Below are 22,774 nucleotides of genomic sequence, written 5' to 3' on the forward strand. Positions count from 1 at the left end.
GATCTATACATAACCTCATGTTATGCATGTTTGTTAGAAAGCACCTTATTTAATATACTTTGTGGATTCATTAACGTTAAAGTCACAGTCAACAGCATTAAAACTCATGACTGAATGAAACTTATCCAACACATGTATTTTCTTTGAAAGGGATGTCACAGCCTTCTTGCTCTAGGAACACTACAAACATTTCAGCTCTTTGCTCGAGGGCCATTTTAACCAGCAAAATTACCAACAAAAAGTACACAAGTGCAAACATGGCACTAAGCCTTGAAAAGGATACTTGTTTACTGTGTGAGAGCTGAAATGAGAAGGCAGAACATTACCTTGTTTGACCTGGGCTGGGAATATGCACAGAGGGCAACTCACATTTTTCACTGCTCTGGCATGGGCATGCCATGGATGGCTATGGAAGGACTGGTTTGGGAGTTACAAATAAATTTCAGTGAGTAGGCAAATTTGCAAGTATAGAATCTGCAAATAATAAACATCAACTGTGTTTGTTTACGTGTTGGACTTTTTTAGTAGCCAAAGGGCTTCTTTTAGGAAGGCTGGTGTCCATACTAGATATCTTCTCCTTCTCCAAATCCACTCCACTCTTTGCACCCTGCTCTTTCCCTTGGGGACTTAGCTCTATGGATGGCCCTGCTACAGTTTCCTCATCCTCTGGCTTTCAGTTGGGTTTGGCCAACAAGTAACCCCAGTAGTGGATGGGGTAAGGGAGGAGAGTAGGGCCATTGTATTTATTCCCCTGCTTTCTCCTTGTGATGTTGCCTCGGGCTTCCTTACTAAAGGTCCTCTCCTCTCAAGGTGACCTTCTCCAGGTGACTCTCTGCTGTCACATTCAAATGACTACTCTCCCTCCTGTCTCTTCAGGCCTTAAGGTGATAACTGCTCCTTGGCTGTTATTTTCCTCTGTACTACTCTGTGGTTCTCCTAAACCTGACCCACACTGTTCTACATAATCCTTCTGTAAATAAGTCCTCCTTGAATTATCTTAATTTGAGTGTGAAGTGTTTGGTCTCTAACCGATAAGATATCATATTCATCTTATACACCTGACACAGTGCCAAGCAATGTCAGGTGAATGGGAACTATTATTTATAAAGTAAGTAAATGATCTCTAAAACTCCTTCTAATAGTCACTGTGTGATTCTGTGATCCCATAAGCCTACTACACGTCATGACTTGAAGAGAATCTCACAGTCACTGAAGACACACACACACAAATACACACAGCCCATCTTGCTGAATGGGTTACGTTCCTGCCTCTTCCTCAAGGCAGTGGACTTTTGTGTTGGGAGATTCCAGGGAGAATAGGGTCTACAGGATAAATACGCTGAGAAGCAGAGCTGTTCATCCAGTCGCTTTAGGAGTTTGCTATCTGGGTCATTTCCTGGTGGGAGTCAAGCCCAAAGGTGAGTCCCACAAAGGTCTGAGTAGAAGTTGCAGGCTTTTTCACTTGTGCCCAGTGGTCCTCTGGTGTGTGAACCGGCTCCTGCAGTGGACATGGGCATGTGGTCAACAGGGGAGCTCAACACACCAAAAACATAAGTCAGCCTGTTTTTCGCTGGGACTTTAAGAGGCAGGGGAATAGCTAAGCTATTCATTGCTCTCCAACTGTGACTGAAGAACTCCGAATTACAATTTCTCCATGTCACCCACACAGCAGATGACAGCGAATGGGTATGAACAATAATCTGGTTCTTGGAACACGGCGAAATTCATCTTCATATTGGCTTCTCTTCTATCGGCTTTACCTCTCTCAAATACACTCACTGTGTTGCTGCCAGAATATATTTTTAAACAGAAATTTGACCTTCTCTCTTTGCACACTGACATCTTTTCTATCTATAGGTAGAGTTCCAACATTTCTTGTCTTTTCAAATATGGTCCTTATCTAGATTTACAGATTCAGTTTCAATTTGCCTCCCTGCTTAATCATCCTCACCCTTGCCAACACCTCGTGGCCATCCCCACAACTTCCACTCCAGCAAGGATAAGCTGATAATAGCTTCCTCATACATTCTATTTCCTTTATCGTTCTACCTGTTAACTATCTCTCTTACTTCTGCCCACTTGCTTGCTAGAAAAAAACATAATTCATCTTCCAAACTGAGTCGGACATTACATCCTCTATGACGGTATGTGTCAAACTTTAATGTGCTTAGGAGCACCTGTGGATTTTGTGAAAATGCAGATTCTCGTTCAGTGAGTTTCAGGGTGAAGCCAGAGAATTCACACTTGTCACCAGTTGGTCTTGCTGCTATTGCTGGTCTAGGGACCACACTTTGAGTAGCAAGGTTCCAGGAAGTTTTCCTGATGTCACCCTTCCCCTGATAGATTCCATAACTTTTTTCTCCTCTCCTCTCCTCTTAGACCATATTTCTGTTGTTGCTCTAATTGCTGGATGATTTTACTTGTTTATATGTCTGCCTTCTTAACTGTACCTGAAGTTTCTGAAAACCAAAGACTGCCTTTTTCATCTTTGTTTCTGTAGCTCTCGGTAGAGTATATGATAGGAACACAAGAAGCCTTTGATATTTATATCAAATGTTGAATGATATATAGTCTTTACTTGCTTGTGGAACATACAGCCATGTAATCATTTTTATTTGAGGAAAATTTTTGTTGTTTGACATTTGGGCAAATGGAACCCAGGCCATATATACTGTATTTATTAAAACATATAGCTTTATTTGCTAGACCCAACCTTCAACTATGTGTGCTTTATAAATGGTTAGAGATATTTGTAACATTTTTATCATGGATACTAGCAGGGACTGTACACTAATAAATATTCAATACATCTAAATATAAATAGTCTCAAAAGGTACAAAATGCAAAATCTATAAAATGCGTCTAGAACCAAAACTTTGTATAAGAGAATTTTTTGTGAACACATGGTACAATTTTCAACATGTGAGAGGGGAAAAGAGAAACAGACAGGAAGCCCCTTTTGCAGGACAGGACACTGGGGAGTGAACTATTGACATATGTTCAGTTAAGGCCCCAGCAAATCTGAGCGTGAACAAGATAATACCATGCAAGGGGTAATTTTTGAAACCAGACCACAGAAATCAGTCAATTTTGATGTTTTCCTTCTAGGCTGGATGTTCCAGAAATCATCTCTAATTAAGGGTTCCACAAGAGAATGTACAAAAGGCCAAAAAGTAAACAGAGATGATTTTGAATATGTTGAGTAAGGTCATCTTCTGAATGATAGAGTTTTATCTTGAGGCAACCAGTTTCACAATAATTATAGTTGAGGGGCGCCTGGGTGGCTCAGTCGGGTGAGTGTCCGACTTTGGCTCAGGTCACGATCTCACAGTCCATGAGTTCGAGCCCCACATCGGGCTCTGTGCTGACAGCTCAGAGCCTGAAGCCTGCTTCAGATTCTGCGTCTCCTTCTCTTTCTGCCCCTTCCCCGCTCACACTCTGTCTTTCTCTCAAAAATAAACATAAAAAAATAAAAAAAACCCCAATAGTTACAGTTAAAAGCTATGCATCTGCATCTCTAGCTGGTCAAAATATCACACAGAAGAGTGAATGACTACACTACCCAATAATCTCTCTACAAGTTTCATCTGAATGCTGTAGGAAAACGAACTCTCTCTTACATCAGTGAACACAAAATGTCCAAGAGTGCAGCTGACTCAAAGTTGAGATGATGATTAAAGGAAGCATTTATACACCCACAGGAGGATCTTTCAAAGCTGTTTTGAAGCTCATCTATAAATGGCTTCCTGCAACATGACTCTGGAGGGGTGGGTGAATCAAAGGGTTAATTAATTGAGCAACTCCAAAGTCATTAATTCTAACAAAGGTGAAGCTACAGATGAGGAAAAAGAAGATCCTATTCCAACTTGGAGGTTTACATGGCCAACCATAGTGGTCTACGTGGGAGAAACATCATTCTGTGTTGACTTCTTTAATGGCTTTCTAGGTCTTTCCCCCAGCTATATTTATCTCCTTCTCTGCAGCCCCTTTCATCATCAGTAGGAGACAGTGCTGAATAGAAATAAAGAAACTGCACTGGTGTCAGACAGATGTAGCCTCTACACTTCCTAGCTCTGTCACTTTGGGGAGGTGTCTTGGCTTTTTAAAGCCTCAGTTCGATTATCTGTAAAATGGGAATAAGAATAGTTTCTCATGGGGTTGGTGTGAACTCAGGATGAAATGAAATTCTGCAGATAAGGCTTGTAGCTCAGTACATATTCACTGTGCAGATTTCAGTGCTCAATCAACAGTAGGCTGCCTTGTGCGCTTTGAAAGCACCCTACTCAGTGCCTGTTTGTATCCAGATGGTTTGAGCAAGAATAGACCCCTCGTTCCTCTCAGAGACTTTCAGGAGACGTGAAGCCTCAGCCTTGAAGTTGCAAACCTCTAGGGCCTAAACAAGCTTGGATTTCTCTGCAAGACCACACTGCCCGACACAATGCTGCCCTCTGCTGATGAGGGTGGAACAGTGCAGAGGGGACTAATCCTAGAGGTCAGAAAAATTGGTGGTGGAGTCTTCAGGGGGAGTCAGGGTTCAGAAGAAACATCTTCTCCCAAGATGCCTGCAGAAGCATTCTGCGCAGAAGGGAAGGCACAGTGACCTGCCCAGCTTGGTACTAAAGGTGGGTGTTGGAGTACTAACAGCCCAAGGCCTTTCTCTGTACCATTTGGTTCTCCATCATTTGATGCCCTCTTTCTGTCCAGACGCCAGCCCCAGCCATGAGATAGAAATCGTTCACCCCGGTCCATCGTGTCCCTTCAAGGAGGAAAGTGGCACTGTGCTGGATGAGTAACATGCATTAAGCTGCTTCTAGATTATCCGGCCTCAGATGTGAGCATTAGTTCCATCATCCTCTACGGCAGGAAGCTGCGGCTGACGACATCACAGCGGCTGAGTTTACACCTCCTGACCTTAATTAGTTCGCCGGTTCTCCTTGAAAAAGAGTCACACTCCTCATTTCTCTTGCCCCGTATCCTGGGATTCTGTGTTGTCAGGTCAAGTAAAAATCCCTTGACCATAAGCTTTAGATCTCATAAACCCTTGACCATAAACTTTATATTTCATGTTTGAAATAATAACAAAAATAATAATCCACAGTCCTACCCCATCTCTCCTTTTCTCTAAGAAGTGCAAGAAACGTTGCCTGAAAGCTGTCAGATTGAGGTTCGTGCACCACACACAAGAGGCTGGAAGGAGGGTAGAGACATCGCGGCTGCTCTGGCTTCACTCCCAGTTCAGCGGCTGAGCCTCCTGCCTGCGGCTGGGTGCCAGCCCCTGCCAGGGTGCTGCCTCCGCGGCAGCTCAGTGACCGGCGCCACAGGCCGGCTGCCTCTGGGAGTCCTGGGCTGGTGGCAGCTTTTAATACTCTATGAATGGAGAATCTGCTTCCCCCATTCAGGATCTGCAGCCCGTGGCCTGGCGCTGAGTCTCTGCTAAAGTCCTGATTCTGCAATTTCAGCCAGTTGACTCAAGAGTCTGCAGAAAGGTGGCCGGTCTTCTGGTTTCTAGAAGGGGAAAAAAAGAACTCTGTGAGTTCCTTGTACTTGTGTGTCATAGTTAATTCCAAAGCAAACCACAATTCAAATGTGAATTTGAAAATGTGCTGCTGATTTTCAAATGTGTTTCCATATTTATTGTATTTGAAGCTATAGTGTCTCAGTTGTTAACAGCAGGTATTCAGGAATCATACGGCCTGCTTTTGAATCTAAACTGTTCCTTTCATTAGCTGTGTGACATTGAGCAAGTTACTTAACTTGTTTGAACTTCAGTTTTGTTGTCCGTAAAATGGGGATAATAATAGTATCTATCTCTTAAGACTGTTGTGAGAATTAAAGAAAATCATGTATTAAAAATGCACCATTGGGGCACCTGGGTGTCTTAGTCAGTTAAACGTCCGACTTCCACTCTCATGATCTCACAGCTTGTGAGTTTGAGCCCCGCATTGGGCTCTGTACTGACAGCTCAGAGCCTGGAGCCTGCTTCACATTCTGTGTCTCCCTCTCTCTCTGCTCCTCCCCTGCTCACGCTCTGTCTCTCAAAAATTAATAAACATTAAAAAAATTTTAAAAATGGGCAAAAGATGTCAACAGACATCTCATTAAAGAAGAGATACAGATGGCAAAGAAGCATGTGAAAAAATGCTCAACATCGTATATCATCAGGAAACTGCAAACCGAAACAATGATATACCACTATATAGCTATTAGAATGGTTAAAATCAAAAACACCTGATAATATTAAATCCTGGTGAGGATATGGAACAAAAGGAATTCTCATTGCTGGTGGGATTGCACAATGGTACAGCCACTTTGGAAGAGAGTCTGGCAGTTTCTTACAAAGCTAAATGTAGTGGTATCATATGATCCAGTGATTATACTCCTAGATAGTTACCCAATGGAGCTGAAAATTTATGTTCATACAAAAACCTGCACACAGATATTTATAGTAGCTTTATTCACAATTGCCCAAACTGCAAGCAATCAAGATATCCTTCAGTAGGTGAATGGATAGCCAAACTGTGGTACATCCATCCAATGGAATATTATTCAGTGACAAAAGGAAGTGAGCTATCAAGCCAAGAAAAGACATGGAATAATCAACAAATGCATATTGCTAAGTGAATGAAACCAATCTGAAAAGGCTACACATTATATGACTTCAACTATATGACATTCTGGGAAAGGTGAAACTTGGTCAGTAAGATCAATAGTTGCCAGGGGTTTGGACAGAAGACAGGAATGGATAAATAGATGAAAGCCCACTGGACTTGAAGGCAGTGAAACTATTCTGTATGATACTATAATGGTAGATATATAATATTGTATATTTGTCAAAACTCCTAGAACTGTACAGCACAAAGAATGAATCTTAATGCAAACCATGATCTTTAATGTATAAGTAGTGGTTGATTAATCGTAACAAATGTACCATACTAACGCAAAATGTTACTAATGGGGGGGAGGTATATGGAAACTCTCTGTACTATTTGCTCATTTTTTCCTGTAAATCGAAAACTTCTAAACAATAAAGTCTATTAGCTTAAAAATCAATAAAAGAGTCAAAAAAAGAAAAGAGTGCTAAGTAAATTTCAGCTATCATAATTATTACAGCATTTAATTCTCGTGAAGTTGGACTGGATTTGTTTTGCGCCTTTCTTTATGTCTTCATTGTTTGTTTCTGACTACAAAGCCTCTGTGCACTTACAGATCAAGCATTATTTAATTCTCTTATGAGTAAGAAAAAGGAGGTTCAGAGAATTGCCCAAGATTAATGACTAAGGAGTGGCAAAGCTAGGACAAAGTCTAAGTATCCTATACTTTCTTAATTCCACCTTATTATCCTTCAACAATCTGAATTTGTGTTAATTCTCTGTTCAGCAGCTTTCAATTGTCATTGAACTTTAAAACTTTCTAACTCATCCAAAGGACATCTAAGACTCATGATGACGTGGTTTAAGATACAGCCTGCAACCCAAGCATGGGATAACTGAGGCATCTGGGAGGGTGCAGAGTAATTGGTTTTTCAGTCTAAATTGTTGAACAAATAAAATGAACTCTTTATTTTATTTTATTTTACATGTTTTATTTATTTTTGAGAGAGGGAGAGAGAGAGCACAAGTGGGGGAGGGGTAGAGAGAGGGGGGCAGAGGACCTGAAGTGGGGTCTGTGCTGACAGCAACGAGCCCACGTGGGGCTTGAACTCATGAACCACGAGATCATAACCTGAGTTGAAGTCGGACACTCAACCAACTGAGTCACCCAGGGGCCCCCTAATTAAGTCATTTTAATATTTGCACAGCACATGTGAACTTCTGCTCACCAATTTACGAGCTAACTTCATGTGTACTTGATGGTTTTATGATGTCATGGACGTCTTTTCTCAGAAAATTGGCATATTGGCACAGGTCTGACCCCCTCTTCCTCTCTAACAGTGTTTTGGCTTGTGAAATTATACTGCAGATCAAATAATATTTCAGGTCACTGCCAGCTCTTTGAGGGATGGGCAACCTCTTTAGTTAGTAGACACTCCAACCCACTTTCTTGCTACTCTACTTCAGCCTTACCTGCTTCTTATCCTCTAAGAGGCTCCCTTTCTCTAGAGAATGTGACAGACCCTAACGTTGTCGATGATGAGGCAGGGGGAAACCGCTTCCTTTACTGACCTCTTTCCAGCAATGATTCATGATCTGGTAGATATTTGAGGAGGCCAGCCGGGGCTTGTATAAGCGAAATCCAGTAGAGATATCTTCCACCACCTCTGAGTTGCTTCGGTTTTCATACGGGATTTTGCCTTCACTGAAGACTTCCCACATCAGCACACCTACAAGAAACGGGGAGTGCAGCACAGCTACAGTTCACAAACAGCAACCAAACGTACATCTAGAAATTGCAATTTCCTTGACATTAAAGTTCAAGTCCCTACCTTCAGGAAGTACAATAGCAAGCCACCTGAGCTGTATTTCTAAAGAACGGAGATTTCCCGGTCTTTCTAGTGATGAAGAACTTTCAAGCTTAGTCCTTTGTTATAGCTAACTCAAATGTTACTACTAAAAGTTGCAGGGGATGCAAACTGAAATGTTACACATCATGTAAATGAATGGAGTGGGTGAGATGTGCTGGAATGGGGACTAGGACAGACTGTAGAGAACTGAGGGTCAAATTTTGTCTTCAGAGGACAGTTGTGATTTAGCTCCAGCCAACATAGGGCACATGGGGATGAGGGCTCAGTATTGCAGCGTTTTCTGTGTTTTTAAAAAGAAGTCATAAATTGAGAGTTTTAAAATAAAATTTTTTAACGTTTTATTTATTTTTGAGACAGGGAGAGACAGAGCATGAACAGGGGAGGGTCAGAGAGAGGGAGACACAGAATCTGGAACAGGCTCCAGGCTCTGAACTGTCAGCACAGAGCCCAACGCAGAGCTCGAACTCACGGACCGCGAGATCATGACCTGAGCTGAAGTCGGCCGCTTAACCGACTGAGCCACCCAGGCACCTGAGAGTTTTAAAATAGAAATACAATTTGATTCTTTAAAATACTGTGAGGGTGCCTGGTTGCTTAGACGGTTAAGCATCCAACTCTTGATTTAGGCTCAGGTCATGGTCTCACAGTTTGTGGGATCGAGCCCCACATCAGGGCGTGCACTGACAGCATGTAGCCTTCTTGGGATTCTCTCTCTCTCCCTCTCTGTCTCTGCTCCTCCCCTGCTCATGCTCTCTCTTTCTCTCACAAAATAAACACCAAGAAAAAAAAGAGTAAAATACTGTGTAGACAGAACAAAAAATATCTCCAAGTTGTCCATTTTTGACCTCTGATTTAAACCCTTTCCTCTTCTGTTTTCAGAACAAATGTCCCACCCAGTTTTATTATGTACCAATATATTCATGGGATGTCAGAATGGGAAGAGAGCTTGCAAATAACCACTTTCCTTGGTTTTCAGAGCATATTTCAGAGATTCTTAGGGCAGAGTTTTCCCAAGTATGATTCCCAAGACGTCTGAATAAAAATCACCTCAGAAGTTTGTTCAAATGGCAGATCCTGGGCCCCCAGCCCAGACCTCTGGATCAGGATTTCTAAGGGGTCTAAAGAGGCATCTCAGGAGTTCTGGAAATTTGGAACCTGACTGTGAATAGGACTGTGTAGCTCCTTAAGATACCAGAATTTCTAGTGAGATTTCTTTGGAAAATCGAGGCCTGCTGCTGGAAGCTCATTTGAAAACAATTGCTTTCATGCCAACCTTGCAATGCATTGATTGGAAACTGAGGAAGGCCCAAAGAGCTTACTTGACTTGCTTAAAATAGCACAGCTAATTAGGGCAAAAGCATTAAAATGCATAACAAATCTCAATGGTCTTGAGGGAGGCATCAAGTTCTCAGTCCACCCAGGTTTCTGTCTCTCAGGCTTGCCACTCCTGTGATCTACCCTCTCCACCCTGCTTCTATCAAGCAGGCTAAGTTTTGGATACTAAGGGGGCACATCTCAGGCAGGCGTGGACTGAAGCGAAACCTTCTAATTATAAGATGCAACAGAAAATTCACAACTGACAACCTATGGCAGAAAAGCCCTCATGCAGAGTTGGCTGGTGGATGTGACAAAGCGGCCATGACTACAAACGTGTGGCTCGGTGCAGCGTGACCAGCTGCATCCCTCAGAGAGTGGCTACACATCGGCCATATCTTTCCCCATTGTAGAGGTACTTGGGGAAAAAAGAATCTTCTGCAATGGCTCTGGTGCAGTTTTATTTCTTCCAAGTTCGTTCTATAACTTAAATGTGAGTAACAAAGTCTTAGCTAGGCTGTTGAACAGGGAAGCTCTTTTAAGGAACAGTTCAGAAGAACCAAAAATTAACAAACCACTTGATTGTTGGAACTGGATATTCTAAAATGCTGGGAAGACTTCAAAACTAGTTCTCTTAAGAGATTTAATTAGTCAGTTTCTCCCTGGTACTCTAGGTCAATACACTTGGCAAACATTCCCTTCATGCACAATGGCAAAATCAAACTCCAACTCATTTCTTTCCAAACTATAACCCTTATAATCCAAATCAAAGAGATTGTCTGGTATGTTTTTGCATATAGTTTAGTAGTTTGTGTATAGTTTGTGTACAGTTGTGCATAGTTTAGTACACACAAACTATGGCTTAGGATAATATGACAAAACCAGCAAGAATATTTAGTACTTTCTGCCATACCGACATCATTCATTCTGGCCTTTCATTCATGCCCATTTACACTTATCAGGAATTCTGATCCCTTATCATGGACTGCCAAGTTCGTTGTCTACTCTTCTCTCAGTAAGACAGCACCTCTCTTTCCTTTGGACACACCACATTTCTATAATTGCTGTTTTTTTGTAAAGCAATGAAGATCCCTGGATCTCCAAATGGAGATGGTTCTCTCTCATCATTCAGATCTGTGCCCAAGGGTCACTTCCTTGGAGAGGCCTTCCCAGACTATGGTATTTAAACCCACCCTCTTGCCTGGGTGGCTCAGGAGGGTGAGCATCCAACTTTGGCTCAGCTCATAATCTCACAGTTCATGGGTTTGAGCCCCATGTTGGGCTTTGTGCTGACAGCGCAGAGCCTGCTTGGGATTCTGTCTTCCTCTCTCTCTGCCCCTCTCTTGCTTGTGCTTTCTCTCTCAAAAATAAGTAAACATTAAAAAAAAGTTTAAAACAGACCCTCCATCCTAGTCAGTTTCTATCCCATTACTGTTTTGTTTTATTCATAGCATTTATTACTATGTGACTTTGTCTTACATACATAACTATTAGCTTGTTTACATGATTGTTATCTGTCTCTCTCTAAAATTTACCTCCAAGAGAATAAGAGTCTTTCATATACAGGCACCACTGCATCGTGGGTACCTAGATTAGCCCCAGCTTATAGTAGATGTTCAATAAATTGTTGTTGAATAAATGAGTAAAATATTTACTGAGGGTTAAGTGTGAAAATATAATTTTGAACAAAATATGGTCCTGGTCTTCAAGGAACTCATATTCTAGTCTCCTCACTCCTCCAGCTTTTGATCTCACAGAAGCTGTCACCGGAACTCACATTTCCGTTCTCATTTTACCCCCCATTTCAAAGATCTCTAAGACCAAATGCAACAATGAGGCTCCTTCATACTTTTCAGAGCTGTTATCACACACAGACTATCAGTGGGATGCCCTCATCACCAAGAGTCCTGGGCGAGTACAGTTGCCTGGATCTGACAAGTAAAACAGCTGGCTGGCAGTCCTGGATCCTGTGGGTGTGGGGACAGAGGGACACTCACCAAATGACCACACATCTGACTTGCTGCTATAGCGACTGAAGGAGAAGACTTCCGGGGATGCCCACTTCACTGGGAACTTGGTGCCTGTGGAACTGGTGTATTGATCATCAAGGACGAACCTGGGTAGAGAGTGGAGAAAGAATGTCTGAATGTTTTGGGGGCCTGGGTCTCCTACCTGAGACTTTGCTGGCACCACATCCCCATATTACCTTGTCATCCCAAAGTCGGACACCTTGATGACTTGGTTTTCTCCCACTAAACAATTTCTGGCAGCCTGGAATGGAGACAGGCAAACAAAAGAGAAAGGAAAACGGTTGGTGGATAAGCAGTATACAAGGGCACTCAGGAGCTTTACAGATGCTAATTAAGCTTCACTAGCACCTGACAGGAGTTAGCTAAAAAGTTAAATGTGTAAGATCCCTTATCAGGATGAGTAAGTTTGGTCTTTTAGTTTTATTCCTGGGATTCTAATTAGAAGAGAAACCCATGGTGGTGTTTAACCAACGATATGTATTGGTTTTATTATGTGTTCTAATGCAATCTGATGCAATAGGAAATGTTAACATTAGGGACGGTAATGAAGAAACTGTCACCCATTTGACTAAAATAAGAATGTTTTGAGGTTGCTAATCCTCTTTAAACTATTCCTCAATAAGGAGAGTACCTAGTCTCTAATTAGTATCACAGAATTGTGCACTTAGTGATAAAAGACTCCATTCTCTTTACAAATTTTATTTTATTATTTTTTCTTTTTTTCAAATTTTAAACGTGCCTACAAATCCCAAAGGGGATATGGTAAAATGAATATTTCTGAGCTCCAACCCCCAGAGATTCTGAGGATGGTTTTAGCATCACCCCAATGTGATTGTGGTAGATCCTTGGATAATAGTTTGAGAATTTTACCAAGAGGAAACTGAGGCACAGAGAGGTTATGAAGGAGAGGCTATATGTTTCATTCTGGAAGAATGTAAACTCAGACTCAGAGGGTACAAGTTAGAAGCAGGGCTGGGATTAGAGCCCAGATCTGAGTCCTACTAGGGCATCCCCAAGTGGGTAGAAATTGAGAGGGGAAGGAAGATGGTCTGTGACTTGTTATTTATCAATTTATTCCCAGTCTGGGTAGCTGTACATTTCAGGGGGACACACCCCTTCATCCTGAACCTATAGTTGTTTGCCCCGCATCCTCTTACCAGGTCTCTGTGGATGACACATGCCTCTTCCAGGTAGGCCATGCCCTCACACACGTCCAGGCACATGCCCAGCAGGGTTTCTGCAGCAAAGAGTCCTCGCTGGTTGCGCAGGTAATCCGACAGGCAGCCGTGCTCCATGAACTCAAACACCAGGCAGATGGGGGCCTGCTCTAGGCATACCCCATACAGCTGCACCAGTTTGGGGTGAGAGAGTTTCCTGGAGGAAAAAGGCAAAGGGTGAGATGGTCTAAAGTCAGTCTCCCCCAAACACACTCCGTCCCCTAAACAAAAATGACCTGAAGGATGGTGAGCAGTCAAATGGTGTGTGTGAGGACAAATGGTGGTCAGTGTGGCTGGCACATCATGGGCCAGAGGAGAGATGGGTAGGAGATGAGACTGGGCAGCAGACAGAGGAAGACCATGACAGGCTATATAGACCATGGTGAAGAGTTTGATTTTAGTCTCCATGCCATTGGAAACCATTGCTAGATTTGAGCAGCAAAATGGCATAACATGACGGCAAAATGGTATTTAAAGAACACAGCACAGAACATCATCCCGAAGACATCTTTGTGTACTCTTGTTTTGGCCACTCACATCATTACTTCAGCCTCCTCTATGAAGTCCTCTTCCGACATAGCCCCTTCTTGAATGGTTTTGATGGCCACCTTGTCCTTGTTGAGCCAGTAGCCAAGATGCACCAACCCAAACTGCCCACTGCCAATTTCCTGTACAAAAGTGAGCTCTGAGGGATCAATCACCCATTTCCCTAGAAGAGAGAAAGAGAGTTTTCCAGGGTTGGCAAGGAGTAGATATGAGGTATAGGGCTACAAGGAGACTAATAGCCCTAGATAGAATGTTATCTTCTTGATAATATAACCTAAAGATGGCAAATAGTATAAGCTTTAGACTTAGAACTTAGATCTTAAAGTTATTTCCACCCCGCTAATAATAACATAGGATATGCATTTAAAACCATGAAAAATGTTTGTGGGGAGAGATTACATGGAAAGAGGAAGGAAAATGGCATTAATCAAGATCTCAAAGAAAGTAAATGAAAGGGTTCTTGCAACACCTCAACTATTTTTTTCTACCTGATTGAAAATGTTTTATTGTTGGGGCACCTGAGTGGCTCAGTTGGTTAAGCGTCCGACTTCGCCTCAGGTCATGATCTCATCCTAAGTTGATCTCATCCAAAGTTGGCTGCTCAACTGACTGAGCCACCCAGGCGCCCCAAATGGTCATTTTTAAGTCTGGGGAAGAATTACGTACATGGAAAGCCCATTCAGAATTTGCCCCAGACCTTTAGGGATGTGATATGACAGTCCTGAACGCACTGCTCACCATATCTCAGTCCTGCTGTGACTGGGGCTTTCTGCCTCCAGGAACAAACTGGATACCGGAGTCGAGTGACCAGACCTGGGTTGATTAAAAAGTGAAAGGTGGCAGTTAGAGCTTTACTATAGCAACTGTTCAAATTAAACCACCAGGAAAAAAAAAATAACCCAGTGCAAAAGCTATTTTTATTCTGGAAAACAAATCCCAACACCCAATCACTGATATCACACTCCCTCCAACAAGAATCATAAAAACAGATGGGCAGGTGGTGAAATCCCATGAGTCTAACCACAGAATTTGCTAGTGGAAAACATGCAATATGATCAAATATTCGGCATTCTTTTCTATTTGTAGATTTAGTTATTATTTATGGTCAGTTTGCCTGCGATGAAGAAACCCTGCTGGGAATTTGTCATTTTTTTTCCCAAGTTCCCCAGTGAGTGCCCCCCCCCCGCCACCGCCCCTGCCCTGGCCTTGTCCTTTAGAACTTACCTCCTCCATTGTGTTGGTGGTAATTGATGAGGAGAGGGATGGAATCAAACACATACTTTTCAGCCACATAATATCGCTTGGGGTTATCATTAGTTTCCTTGATGTGATAATGCTTGATACAGGGGTTGTTCTCACTTAAACAAAAGAAGCATAAATGCAGTGATTATTAAGAAGCAATGTTTAGACACAAAAATGTCTACTGGTATCAGCTTCGTATGAGCTTTGTTTTTTACCCTCTCAGAAGGATGGCAGATATTAATTCTTACTGGACTTTGCTTATTGCCAAACTGCTTTGTTGTTACTTATTTTTTAATTACAATAGAATTTGAGACCTGGATTGGCTCTTAGATATTTTTTTACAGAGGAGGAAACAGAGGTATGGAGCGGGGCAGACAGCATGAGGGTCTTGCAGTCAGCCGGCTGGAACATGGCCACTTGAGCTCCATTGTCTCAGAGAGGCACCATCAGCTGTCTGAGCCTCGGTTTCTTCGATGGAAAGGAGCATAGTAATACCTGCCTTCAGAGCTGATTAGGATCAGAAACAGTCTGTAGGGTTCAGACACATGGTAAGGACTCAGTAAATGGTAGGTAGCTTTGTTAGCAGAGCCAGAACTAAATACGTATCTTCTCGCTTCTGGCTGAAAGTATCTTCTTTGTTAGCTGTGGGTTAAATGATAAACGCATCAAATGCAGAGTCAAGTATTTTATTTCTTTAGAGCTCTGCACGCAGGGATGCTAATTTAGGAGAGACAGTGGCGTCTGGACCCAGCTCTGTCACTCTCCAGGAAAATGACTTCAACAATGTCCTTAATCTCCCTGGCCTTGATTTTCTCAGAGGGATCAGCAAAAGCACACTGTTTCGAGCCACCCCTCTAGCTCTTGCCCTGTCTGATGGTGCTGTGTGTGGCCTATTGCTCACCCACCTCAGGACTATCTCTCCCCACTTTGCTGAGCTGAGTTAGCACCGTACCTTACAACGGCTTTAGTGAAAACAGACACGGTGTAAGTTCCTGGAGTCCTGGAATCTCGTACCATGAAGGCTCCTTCTTTGGCCTGGAATGGTTAGAAAATACAGAAGGTTAGTGATCCCAGGAAACCTGGCTCCTGCGTCCAGCTCTACTTTCTTGTCTGTGAAAGGAGAAAATACTATAGGCCAGCTTTGCACAGAGCAGAATTTCAGCAATAATGGCTAGCATTTCACCTGCTCAAGCAACAGGTATTTCTTAAGGTCCTACCCTGGATCAGAGACTTCTGGTGATGACATAAGCAGTGCATGAAGACAGATAAATGCAAGGCTGCCCTTTTGGAGCTCACCATGTACCAGCCTCATTACAGATATTGTCCAACCCTCACCACAACACTGCAGTCTAGACGTCACATCCTCAATTTACTGATGAGGACACTGAGTGCCACAGAGCTTCCGTGACTTTCCCACCATCCGCAACTAGTACGCGGTGGACCTGGGATTTGAACCTTGCACGTGGCATGTGAGCAAAGGCCATGCTCATTCTGCTGCTCCAGGATACCTCTGCGCAACAAATGTTAGAAACCACTTCTTCATTCCCCTCCAAGGGCACAAAGCTTTCTGACCTGGAAGCTTTGTCAGTTTCTTCATGGGAACGTATTTATCAGGCCCTTTCTAGAGTGCTGATTTTGCTGCAGGGCAAAAGGAGAAAAAAACATGAAGTTCCTGGTTGCATGAGGGAAGTGGAGAGAAGGAAAAGCCCCAAGACTGTGCTCTTCCCTCCCCTTGACAGTTTTGCCGGTGCTAATGAATCAAGCACAAGCAAATGGATATGCCAATTTATTCGTTCCTGGTGGAAACATTACAATCTGAACTCTGTTTTGAGTACATCACATCTAATGCTGTGTTTCTGCCCAGCTGTAAATGCGTGCTGGTAATACTTGCAAAAGCTATTACTATGAGTTACTTAACTTCAACATAGACAGGGCCACAAGTGAAGGCCAGAGAAACACATGAGCCTCATGTGTGAGCCACATAGACTGATAGCATATGGAGCACAGTATGTACGATTTAGAACGATGCAAGCCCCTCCATCCCCAAATCCTCTCCATCCCCAAAGTGGATTGTCTACACACCGTGAAAGCAATACACACAGATGGCCATGCTAACTGTTTGTACCCTAGAATCTCAGCATTATAGGATGTTTAGCAGCATCCCTGGCTTCTATCAACTGGATGTCAGACACTGCCAAGTTGTCCCTGGGGGACAAAATCACCCCGGTTGAGAACTACTGATCTGGCCTCACTCCCTATACTCCTGTGTCCCAAACTTTGTTGATTATCACAATCACCTGAAGAATCTGAAGCACAGAACAAGACAAAACAAAACAACAAACACCTAACCGTGCTTCACCGCAAGCATATGACCTTTGAATCACCAGGACTGGCAACCTGGTTCGTGAACTTTTTAGAAGCTTGCCTTGTGATTCTTAAAAAAAAAAAAAAAAAAAAAAAAAAAAAAAGTTTTATTTATTTTGAAGGAGGGTGGGAAGGGCGGAGAGAGGGAGTGAGAGAATCCCAGGCAGGCTCCACACTGTCAGCACCAAGCCTGATGCAGGGATCGATCCCATGAACCAGGAGATCATGACTTGAGCTAAAATCAAGAGTCAGACATTTACATGACTGAGCCACCCAAAGGCACCTGCTGTGCAATTCTTACCGACTTGCAGGTTTGGGCTCCACTGACTTAGCTGAACATGTAGCTCCTATTTGTAATATCCTGATGAGTAGTCTCTATCTTTAAACAGCAGTAAAACTCAGTGTGGAGCCTGCTTAAGATTCTCTCTCTTTCCCTCAGCCTCTCTCTCCTGCTCTCTCTCTCTCTCTCAAATAAAAAATAAGATAAAATAAATAAAAGAGCTTTTATAAATAAATAAATAAACAAATAAATAAATAAAAATAGCTTTTGAGGCACAATTTACATACCATGACATTCTCCCATTTCAAGTGTACAATCCAATGATATTTAGTAAATTTACAGAGTTGTGTCACCATCACTACAATCCAATTTTAGAACATTTTCATTACTCTCAAAATATACTTCTATTTGCACCCTGGCCACACTAATATGCTTTCTGTTTCCATAGATTTGCCTGCTCTAGGCCTTTCATGTAAATGAAATAATATAATATGTGGTCTTTTGTGCCTGGCTCCTTACAGGTAGCATATTGTTTTCTAAGATTTATCCAAGTTGTAGCATGTATCAGTCCTCCATTCCTTTTTATGGCTGAATAATATTCCATCGTACTGATGTATCACATTTTGTTTACCTGTTCATCAATGGATGGACATTTGGGCTGTGTCCACCTTACGGCTACTGTGAATGGTGCACCCGTGTCTGGCTTCTTTTAATCAAACTACTTTTGTGATATTCGTCCATGCATTACATGCAGCATAGCTTATCTTCAGAGATTTCCCCCTTTATCAAATAATGAAGCTTTTGCTCTTGCCTCATTAGAATGGGATGGGTTAAACTCAAGGCAGGAAGGAACAAAACTTCAGCAGAGGAAGATTTTATCTGCATATCTTATTCTAAAAGGGGAAGAAACAGACCAAAAAAACCCCAGACGTTTATCAAATGTTTGTGAAGAGGGGAACGTGAACATCTCTTCTATTTAATTAGTAATGTTTTGTTGTTGTTCTCATTCTCCCAAAGAAGCCATTATTTTTTTAAAACAAAACAAAACCGTAATCAGAGTGGGGCCCAGCTGTGAACAAGAGTAATCCACAGACGTGAGAAAAAGGGGAGGTAATGTTTGCAGGCAGCTCGGCTAAGCAGGGGAGGTTCAGAGCTCTTCCCCCATCATACTTGCTCTAGGTGGCATTCAGTGAGGGCGACAGGAAACTCTCATGTGGGGCTGAGGCAGTCTAGAGTTCTGAGGAAAATGAGGCATCCAGCATGTGCCTTACCACTCACTTCCTGCAAAGGGCTCAGAGGAAGTCACAACCACTAAGAACACTGTAAAGGGTCTTTGTTCATATCACCATCATGCAAAGGGGGCACTGACTTGTACAGTTTAGCCAGAAGAGGGGCCCTTGTTCCTTGGGGCATTTTTAAGGTTTCAGTTTACCTTTTACTAATTTTCAAAGATGCAACAATAGGGGAAAAAGCCATGGAGATGGTGAAATATACAGATGGGAAATATGGGATGGGAGAATAGAACTTAGCTCATATATTCTCTTGTTAACTGTGTGTGTGTGCATGTATATGTGTGAAGACGCACCCCTCCTCTAGTCCAGAACTATGCCACTGATTCACACTCTGAACGTGGCCTCAGTTTACTCTTTTGTAACACAGATGTTCTTCAAAGGGAATTCTTACTCTACCAGTCTATAATTCTGTGAATTCCAGCTGTTTCCTGTTTAAATGTATGAGCTTCGCTTTCCTCATCTGTAAGATTCCCTTTGTAAGGTTGTTGGGAGAATTAAAGTGTATAGAGCCGTTCCTGGAATATACCAGAACAATGACTGTTAGGGCTATCATTAGCCATTGTTGTCATATGCTATGGTATTCTGTCTGTTGGAGGTATTAATTCCTCCAACACACGTGCGTGATGCTGTAAGCCATGAAATCCCTGCTTGCGAGGAATTTACTCTCTAACTAAATGGGTTAAGACAGAAGATAAACTGCTGAGGCCCAAGAGAGAGTGAGAACAGTGCCACTGGAGAAGTAATGACATTGCACCAGAAAGGTTCAAAGGACAGACAACCACGTTCCATGGCCAGGGAGATGGAAAGCATGAGAAGCTTCTTAGAGGAGGTGTTATCTGATGAATGGATACGACGGTGTAGGAAATGCTTTTCTGTAGTTCCTAAACTTGGGTAACTTCCAGAATCACCTGGGTGCCACCTCCGGAGGTTCTGGTTGGTGAGGTCTAGAGTTTGGAATCTGTATTTCTATAAAGAACCCCCAGTGATGCTCTTGATCAGCCAGTTTCTCTTTAAGCATAGTTGTTAATTTAAAAACATTTTCTAAGCATTTAATGTATTTATTCATTCAACACATATTTGTTGAGTAACTACTTTGTCATAAATATAGTTTGGGTTTCTAGGTGCAGCGGGAACAAGATAAAGCCTTTCTATTCTAGTGGAGAACTGTGGATGGGGCAGTACATTAGGAGCTCTAGTTGATAAAAATCTATCAATCCATCTCTTAAGGGTCCTACACTTGTTAGATAACAGAGATACTAAACACACCCACGAAACAATTCTGCTATTGTTTCAAGCAGCCAACAATACAGGGACCCGCTGATGTTTGCCCTTATATTACCTAAGAAGGCAAAGAGGATTTGGTAAAGTAGTTCAGAATATTAGCACGGAGGAATGTTTCAACTGCCCCAGAAAGCAAAATGTATTTAAGTGTCTCCAAGGAACTGCTGTCGAACAGGAAACCTCTTCAGCTTGTCATTAAATGTGGGCTGTTTCAAGGACTCCATGGGTAACACTTCATTAACCAACGTGTGATTGAAAATAACAAAACTGCACTTGTTTAAACTCCATATAATTCAGGTTTTTAATTAATTTTGCAATCCTTTCAATTAGTTCTTATCGGTCAGGTTTTGCTATGTTATCCAGTAACATAGCTTGGCTGAAGTAGGAGCTGAGCCCGCTGCATACACATCATAAGTTTGGCTAGAAAACAATACAGATTCCCAGGAACTGACTCTGGAGATTCTGATTCTGTAGGTCTGGGTGGGGGCCTGGGATTCTGGATTTTTAAGTTTCCCAGTGGTTCTAATGCGTGGTCTACTGGGGACCACAGGAAATCATGAAGTGCAGAGTTGATGTGGAACCAAGGAGAAAGCAGGGTCCAGTAATGACTCAGATCGATTCCTCTTTCCCCCCATGAGATCTGACTCTTCAGAGTCGTCTCTGAACTCTGAGGCCACTGCCAGCCTGCCTCAGGCTCATAGTTTATCTTGGATTGTCCTCTGACTTTTAAGTTTGCCTTCTTTTTCAGTACAGCCTAAAGTTTGTCGAGGTCAAAGATCCTATCTCAAACACCCCTAAGTGCTTAGTCCTGTGCTCAGCAAAATGGTAAGGTACTTGAGTTTATAGCCAGATATCCTAATAAAGGAAATGGTGCACACACGCCGAAGCTGAGAGGGCTGCTAACGGAGACAGATGACATAGTGCAGGCTGTCTGTTGTGTCCCTCACTGGTAAGCACACAGAGTCTTTTGAGAAATCCGTAAACAACTGAACTTGCTCTCTTTGATGAGAGCAAGCTGCCCAAGGGCAGAACATCTCACCTTGTCCTCTTTGCTAGCAGCTTGCTAATCGGCAACTTACCCGAAGAAGATGAAGTTCATTGCTCCCCAGTATGATGATGGGTTTTTCCTTCTCCCCTCCCCTTTTCCTCTTACAGAAATTCTATTTTTGCCTTTGACCGAATGAATCAATCTGTCACCAGTTTCCCCTTCTACAAAAGTAAATTGCATGCCAATAATAAACTGCATGCCTTTAAATTAATCTTTAACAATATTTATTAACCCTCCACCTTCCCATCACAGACTTTCATTCCCTTCCTGGCACCTTCCCAGGTCTCCTTCTCTAAATCTCATCACTAACTGGGCAAATAGTGGCTACCAGTTTGGGTAGCCAGCTGTCCCAGTTTGTCCAGGACTGAGGGGAGGCTGGGATTTCTGGGCACAGGACTCTCAATTTTAAAACTGGGACAGTCCCAGGACCAACCAGGATGAGTTGGTTACCCCACCTTCATCCCGTGCAGGAGAGATTTGCAGTTTAATTTAAATTTCTTACAGACAGGAAAACCTTTAAATACAAACTAGAAGATATGGTGCAATGGCAGGGACAAGGTTGACATTTTGGCACAGGGAGACTAATGTTTCCAACAACACATACCTACAGTTTGCTGGTCTCATCGGTAAGACTAGTGTTGGGCACGGGTCATTAATGTCTGAATATTAGACTCGTCTGGAGAGATTTTTCTCTGAATTATTAATGCTTAGATCCTACCAACTAGATATTCTGATTTAATCCATCTGGTGTGGGGCTTGGGCATTGGTATTTTAAAAAAATGTTTCCCATGTGATTCTAATGTGCAGACAGGCCCGAGAACCACTGCTTTAGGCATATATGCTGGTAAATTAATTGATTGCTCTGTGGAAGACTTTTTTCTCAATACTTCCATACATTTGGTTTCTCTGAAAGAGCTATAAATGTGCATTTTTAAGTGCTACTCAAAGTGTGGTCTGCAGTTGGGTGCCAGTTGGCAGATTTTTGCTGGCCCACCACCAGACAGAAAGGGAAATTGAGAGAAAGCGGTTAGACATTTTTTACAGCACTCAGACTAATTTTGTGTCTAATAAATCAAAGACTAATAAAAAATTAAACTTGCAGGTTTTGTGTCCTTGCTTCTTTATTTTTTTTCTAGTAGTTCATTTTTATTTATTTTACACAATATAAGCCTGTGACAAATTGGAAATTGAAAAACAACCGCAAAAAGTGATCCATCAACACAGGTATTTGAGAGGCACTGGCACAGAGTAACAAATGGCCTCCTGGTCCAGGAAGAGAGGGTTCACCTTGAGTGCCAATCAACTGATGGCAGCTGCCTAGAGCACTGTGTTGACAAGGATCTCAAAGCCATGGACTGCGATCAACAGTGTCACATAAGATCAGGAGCAAAGGGTGACAGTATGAATCCTGGCTAACTCATTGCTGATTTAGTCCAACTCTTCTTGTCTTGTACTCATTGCAAAACTAAGACCCAGGAGGAAGAAACATCCCCAAAGCCACAGACTGTGTTGGTGACAGAACAGCGATTAGGACATTTACTTTTCCCACCACACCATGCTTTCTCTCTTCTCATCTCTTGCTCCCTTGATTCTGACATCCTTGGGCAAGATCAGTCCTGCTATCCACACTGCATGGCTCTTAAGAACTGATGCATAAAAATAAATTAAAACAAGTGATGTATTTCTCCTGGGCTACAGC

At 42.5% G+C, this 22,774-nt stretch overlaps 1 protein-coding gene across 1 annotated transcript in view; it reads right to left on the minus strand.

The window, feature by feature from the left end:
- Positions 1 to 162: 162 nt before the first annotated feature.
- Positions 163 to 22,774, minus strand: part of ITK (IL2 inducible T cell kinase) — a 61,037-nt gene continuing 38,425 nt past the window's right edge. Inside the window, exons 9-17 of the mRNA XM_015063958.3 lie at positions 15,763 to 15,845; positions 14,793 to 14,926; positions 14,307 to 14,381; positions 13,560 to 13,731; positions 12,963 to 13,179; positions 11,982 to 12,046; positions 11,773 to 11,891; positions 8,163 to 8,320; positions 163 to 5,505 (exon numbers count right to left, since the gene is read on the minus strand). Coding sequence (XP_014919444.1) covers positions 5,434 to 5,505; positions 8,163 to 8,320; positions 11,773 to 11,891; positions 11,982 to 12,046; positions 12,963 to 13,179; positions 13,560 to 13,731; positions 14,307 to 14,381; positions 14,793 to 14,926; positions 15,763 to 15,845 — 1,095 coding nt within the window. The 3' untranslated portion in view covers positions 163 to 5,433. The remainder of the gene's footprint in view (positions 5,506 to 8,162; positions 8,321 to 11,772; positions 11,892 to 11,981; positions 12,047 to 12,962; positions 13,180 to 13,559; positions 13,732 to 14,306; positions 14,382 to 14,792; positions 14,927 to 15,762; positions 15,846 to 22,774) is intronic.

This window comes from Acinonyx jubatus, chromosome A1, assembly GCF_027475565.1.
Source record: "Acinonyx jubatus isolate Ajub_Pintada_27869175 chromosome A1, VMU_Ajub_asm_v1.0, whole genome shotgun sequence".
In the NCBI taxonomy this organism is placed as follows: Eukaryota; Metazoa; Chordata; class Mammalia; order Carnivora; family Felidae; genus Acinonyx; species Acinonyx jubatus.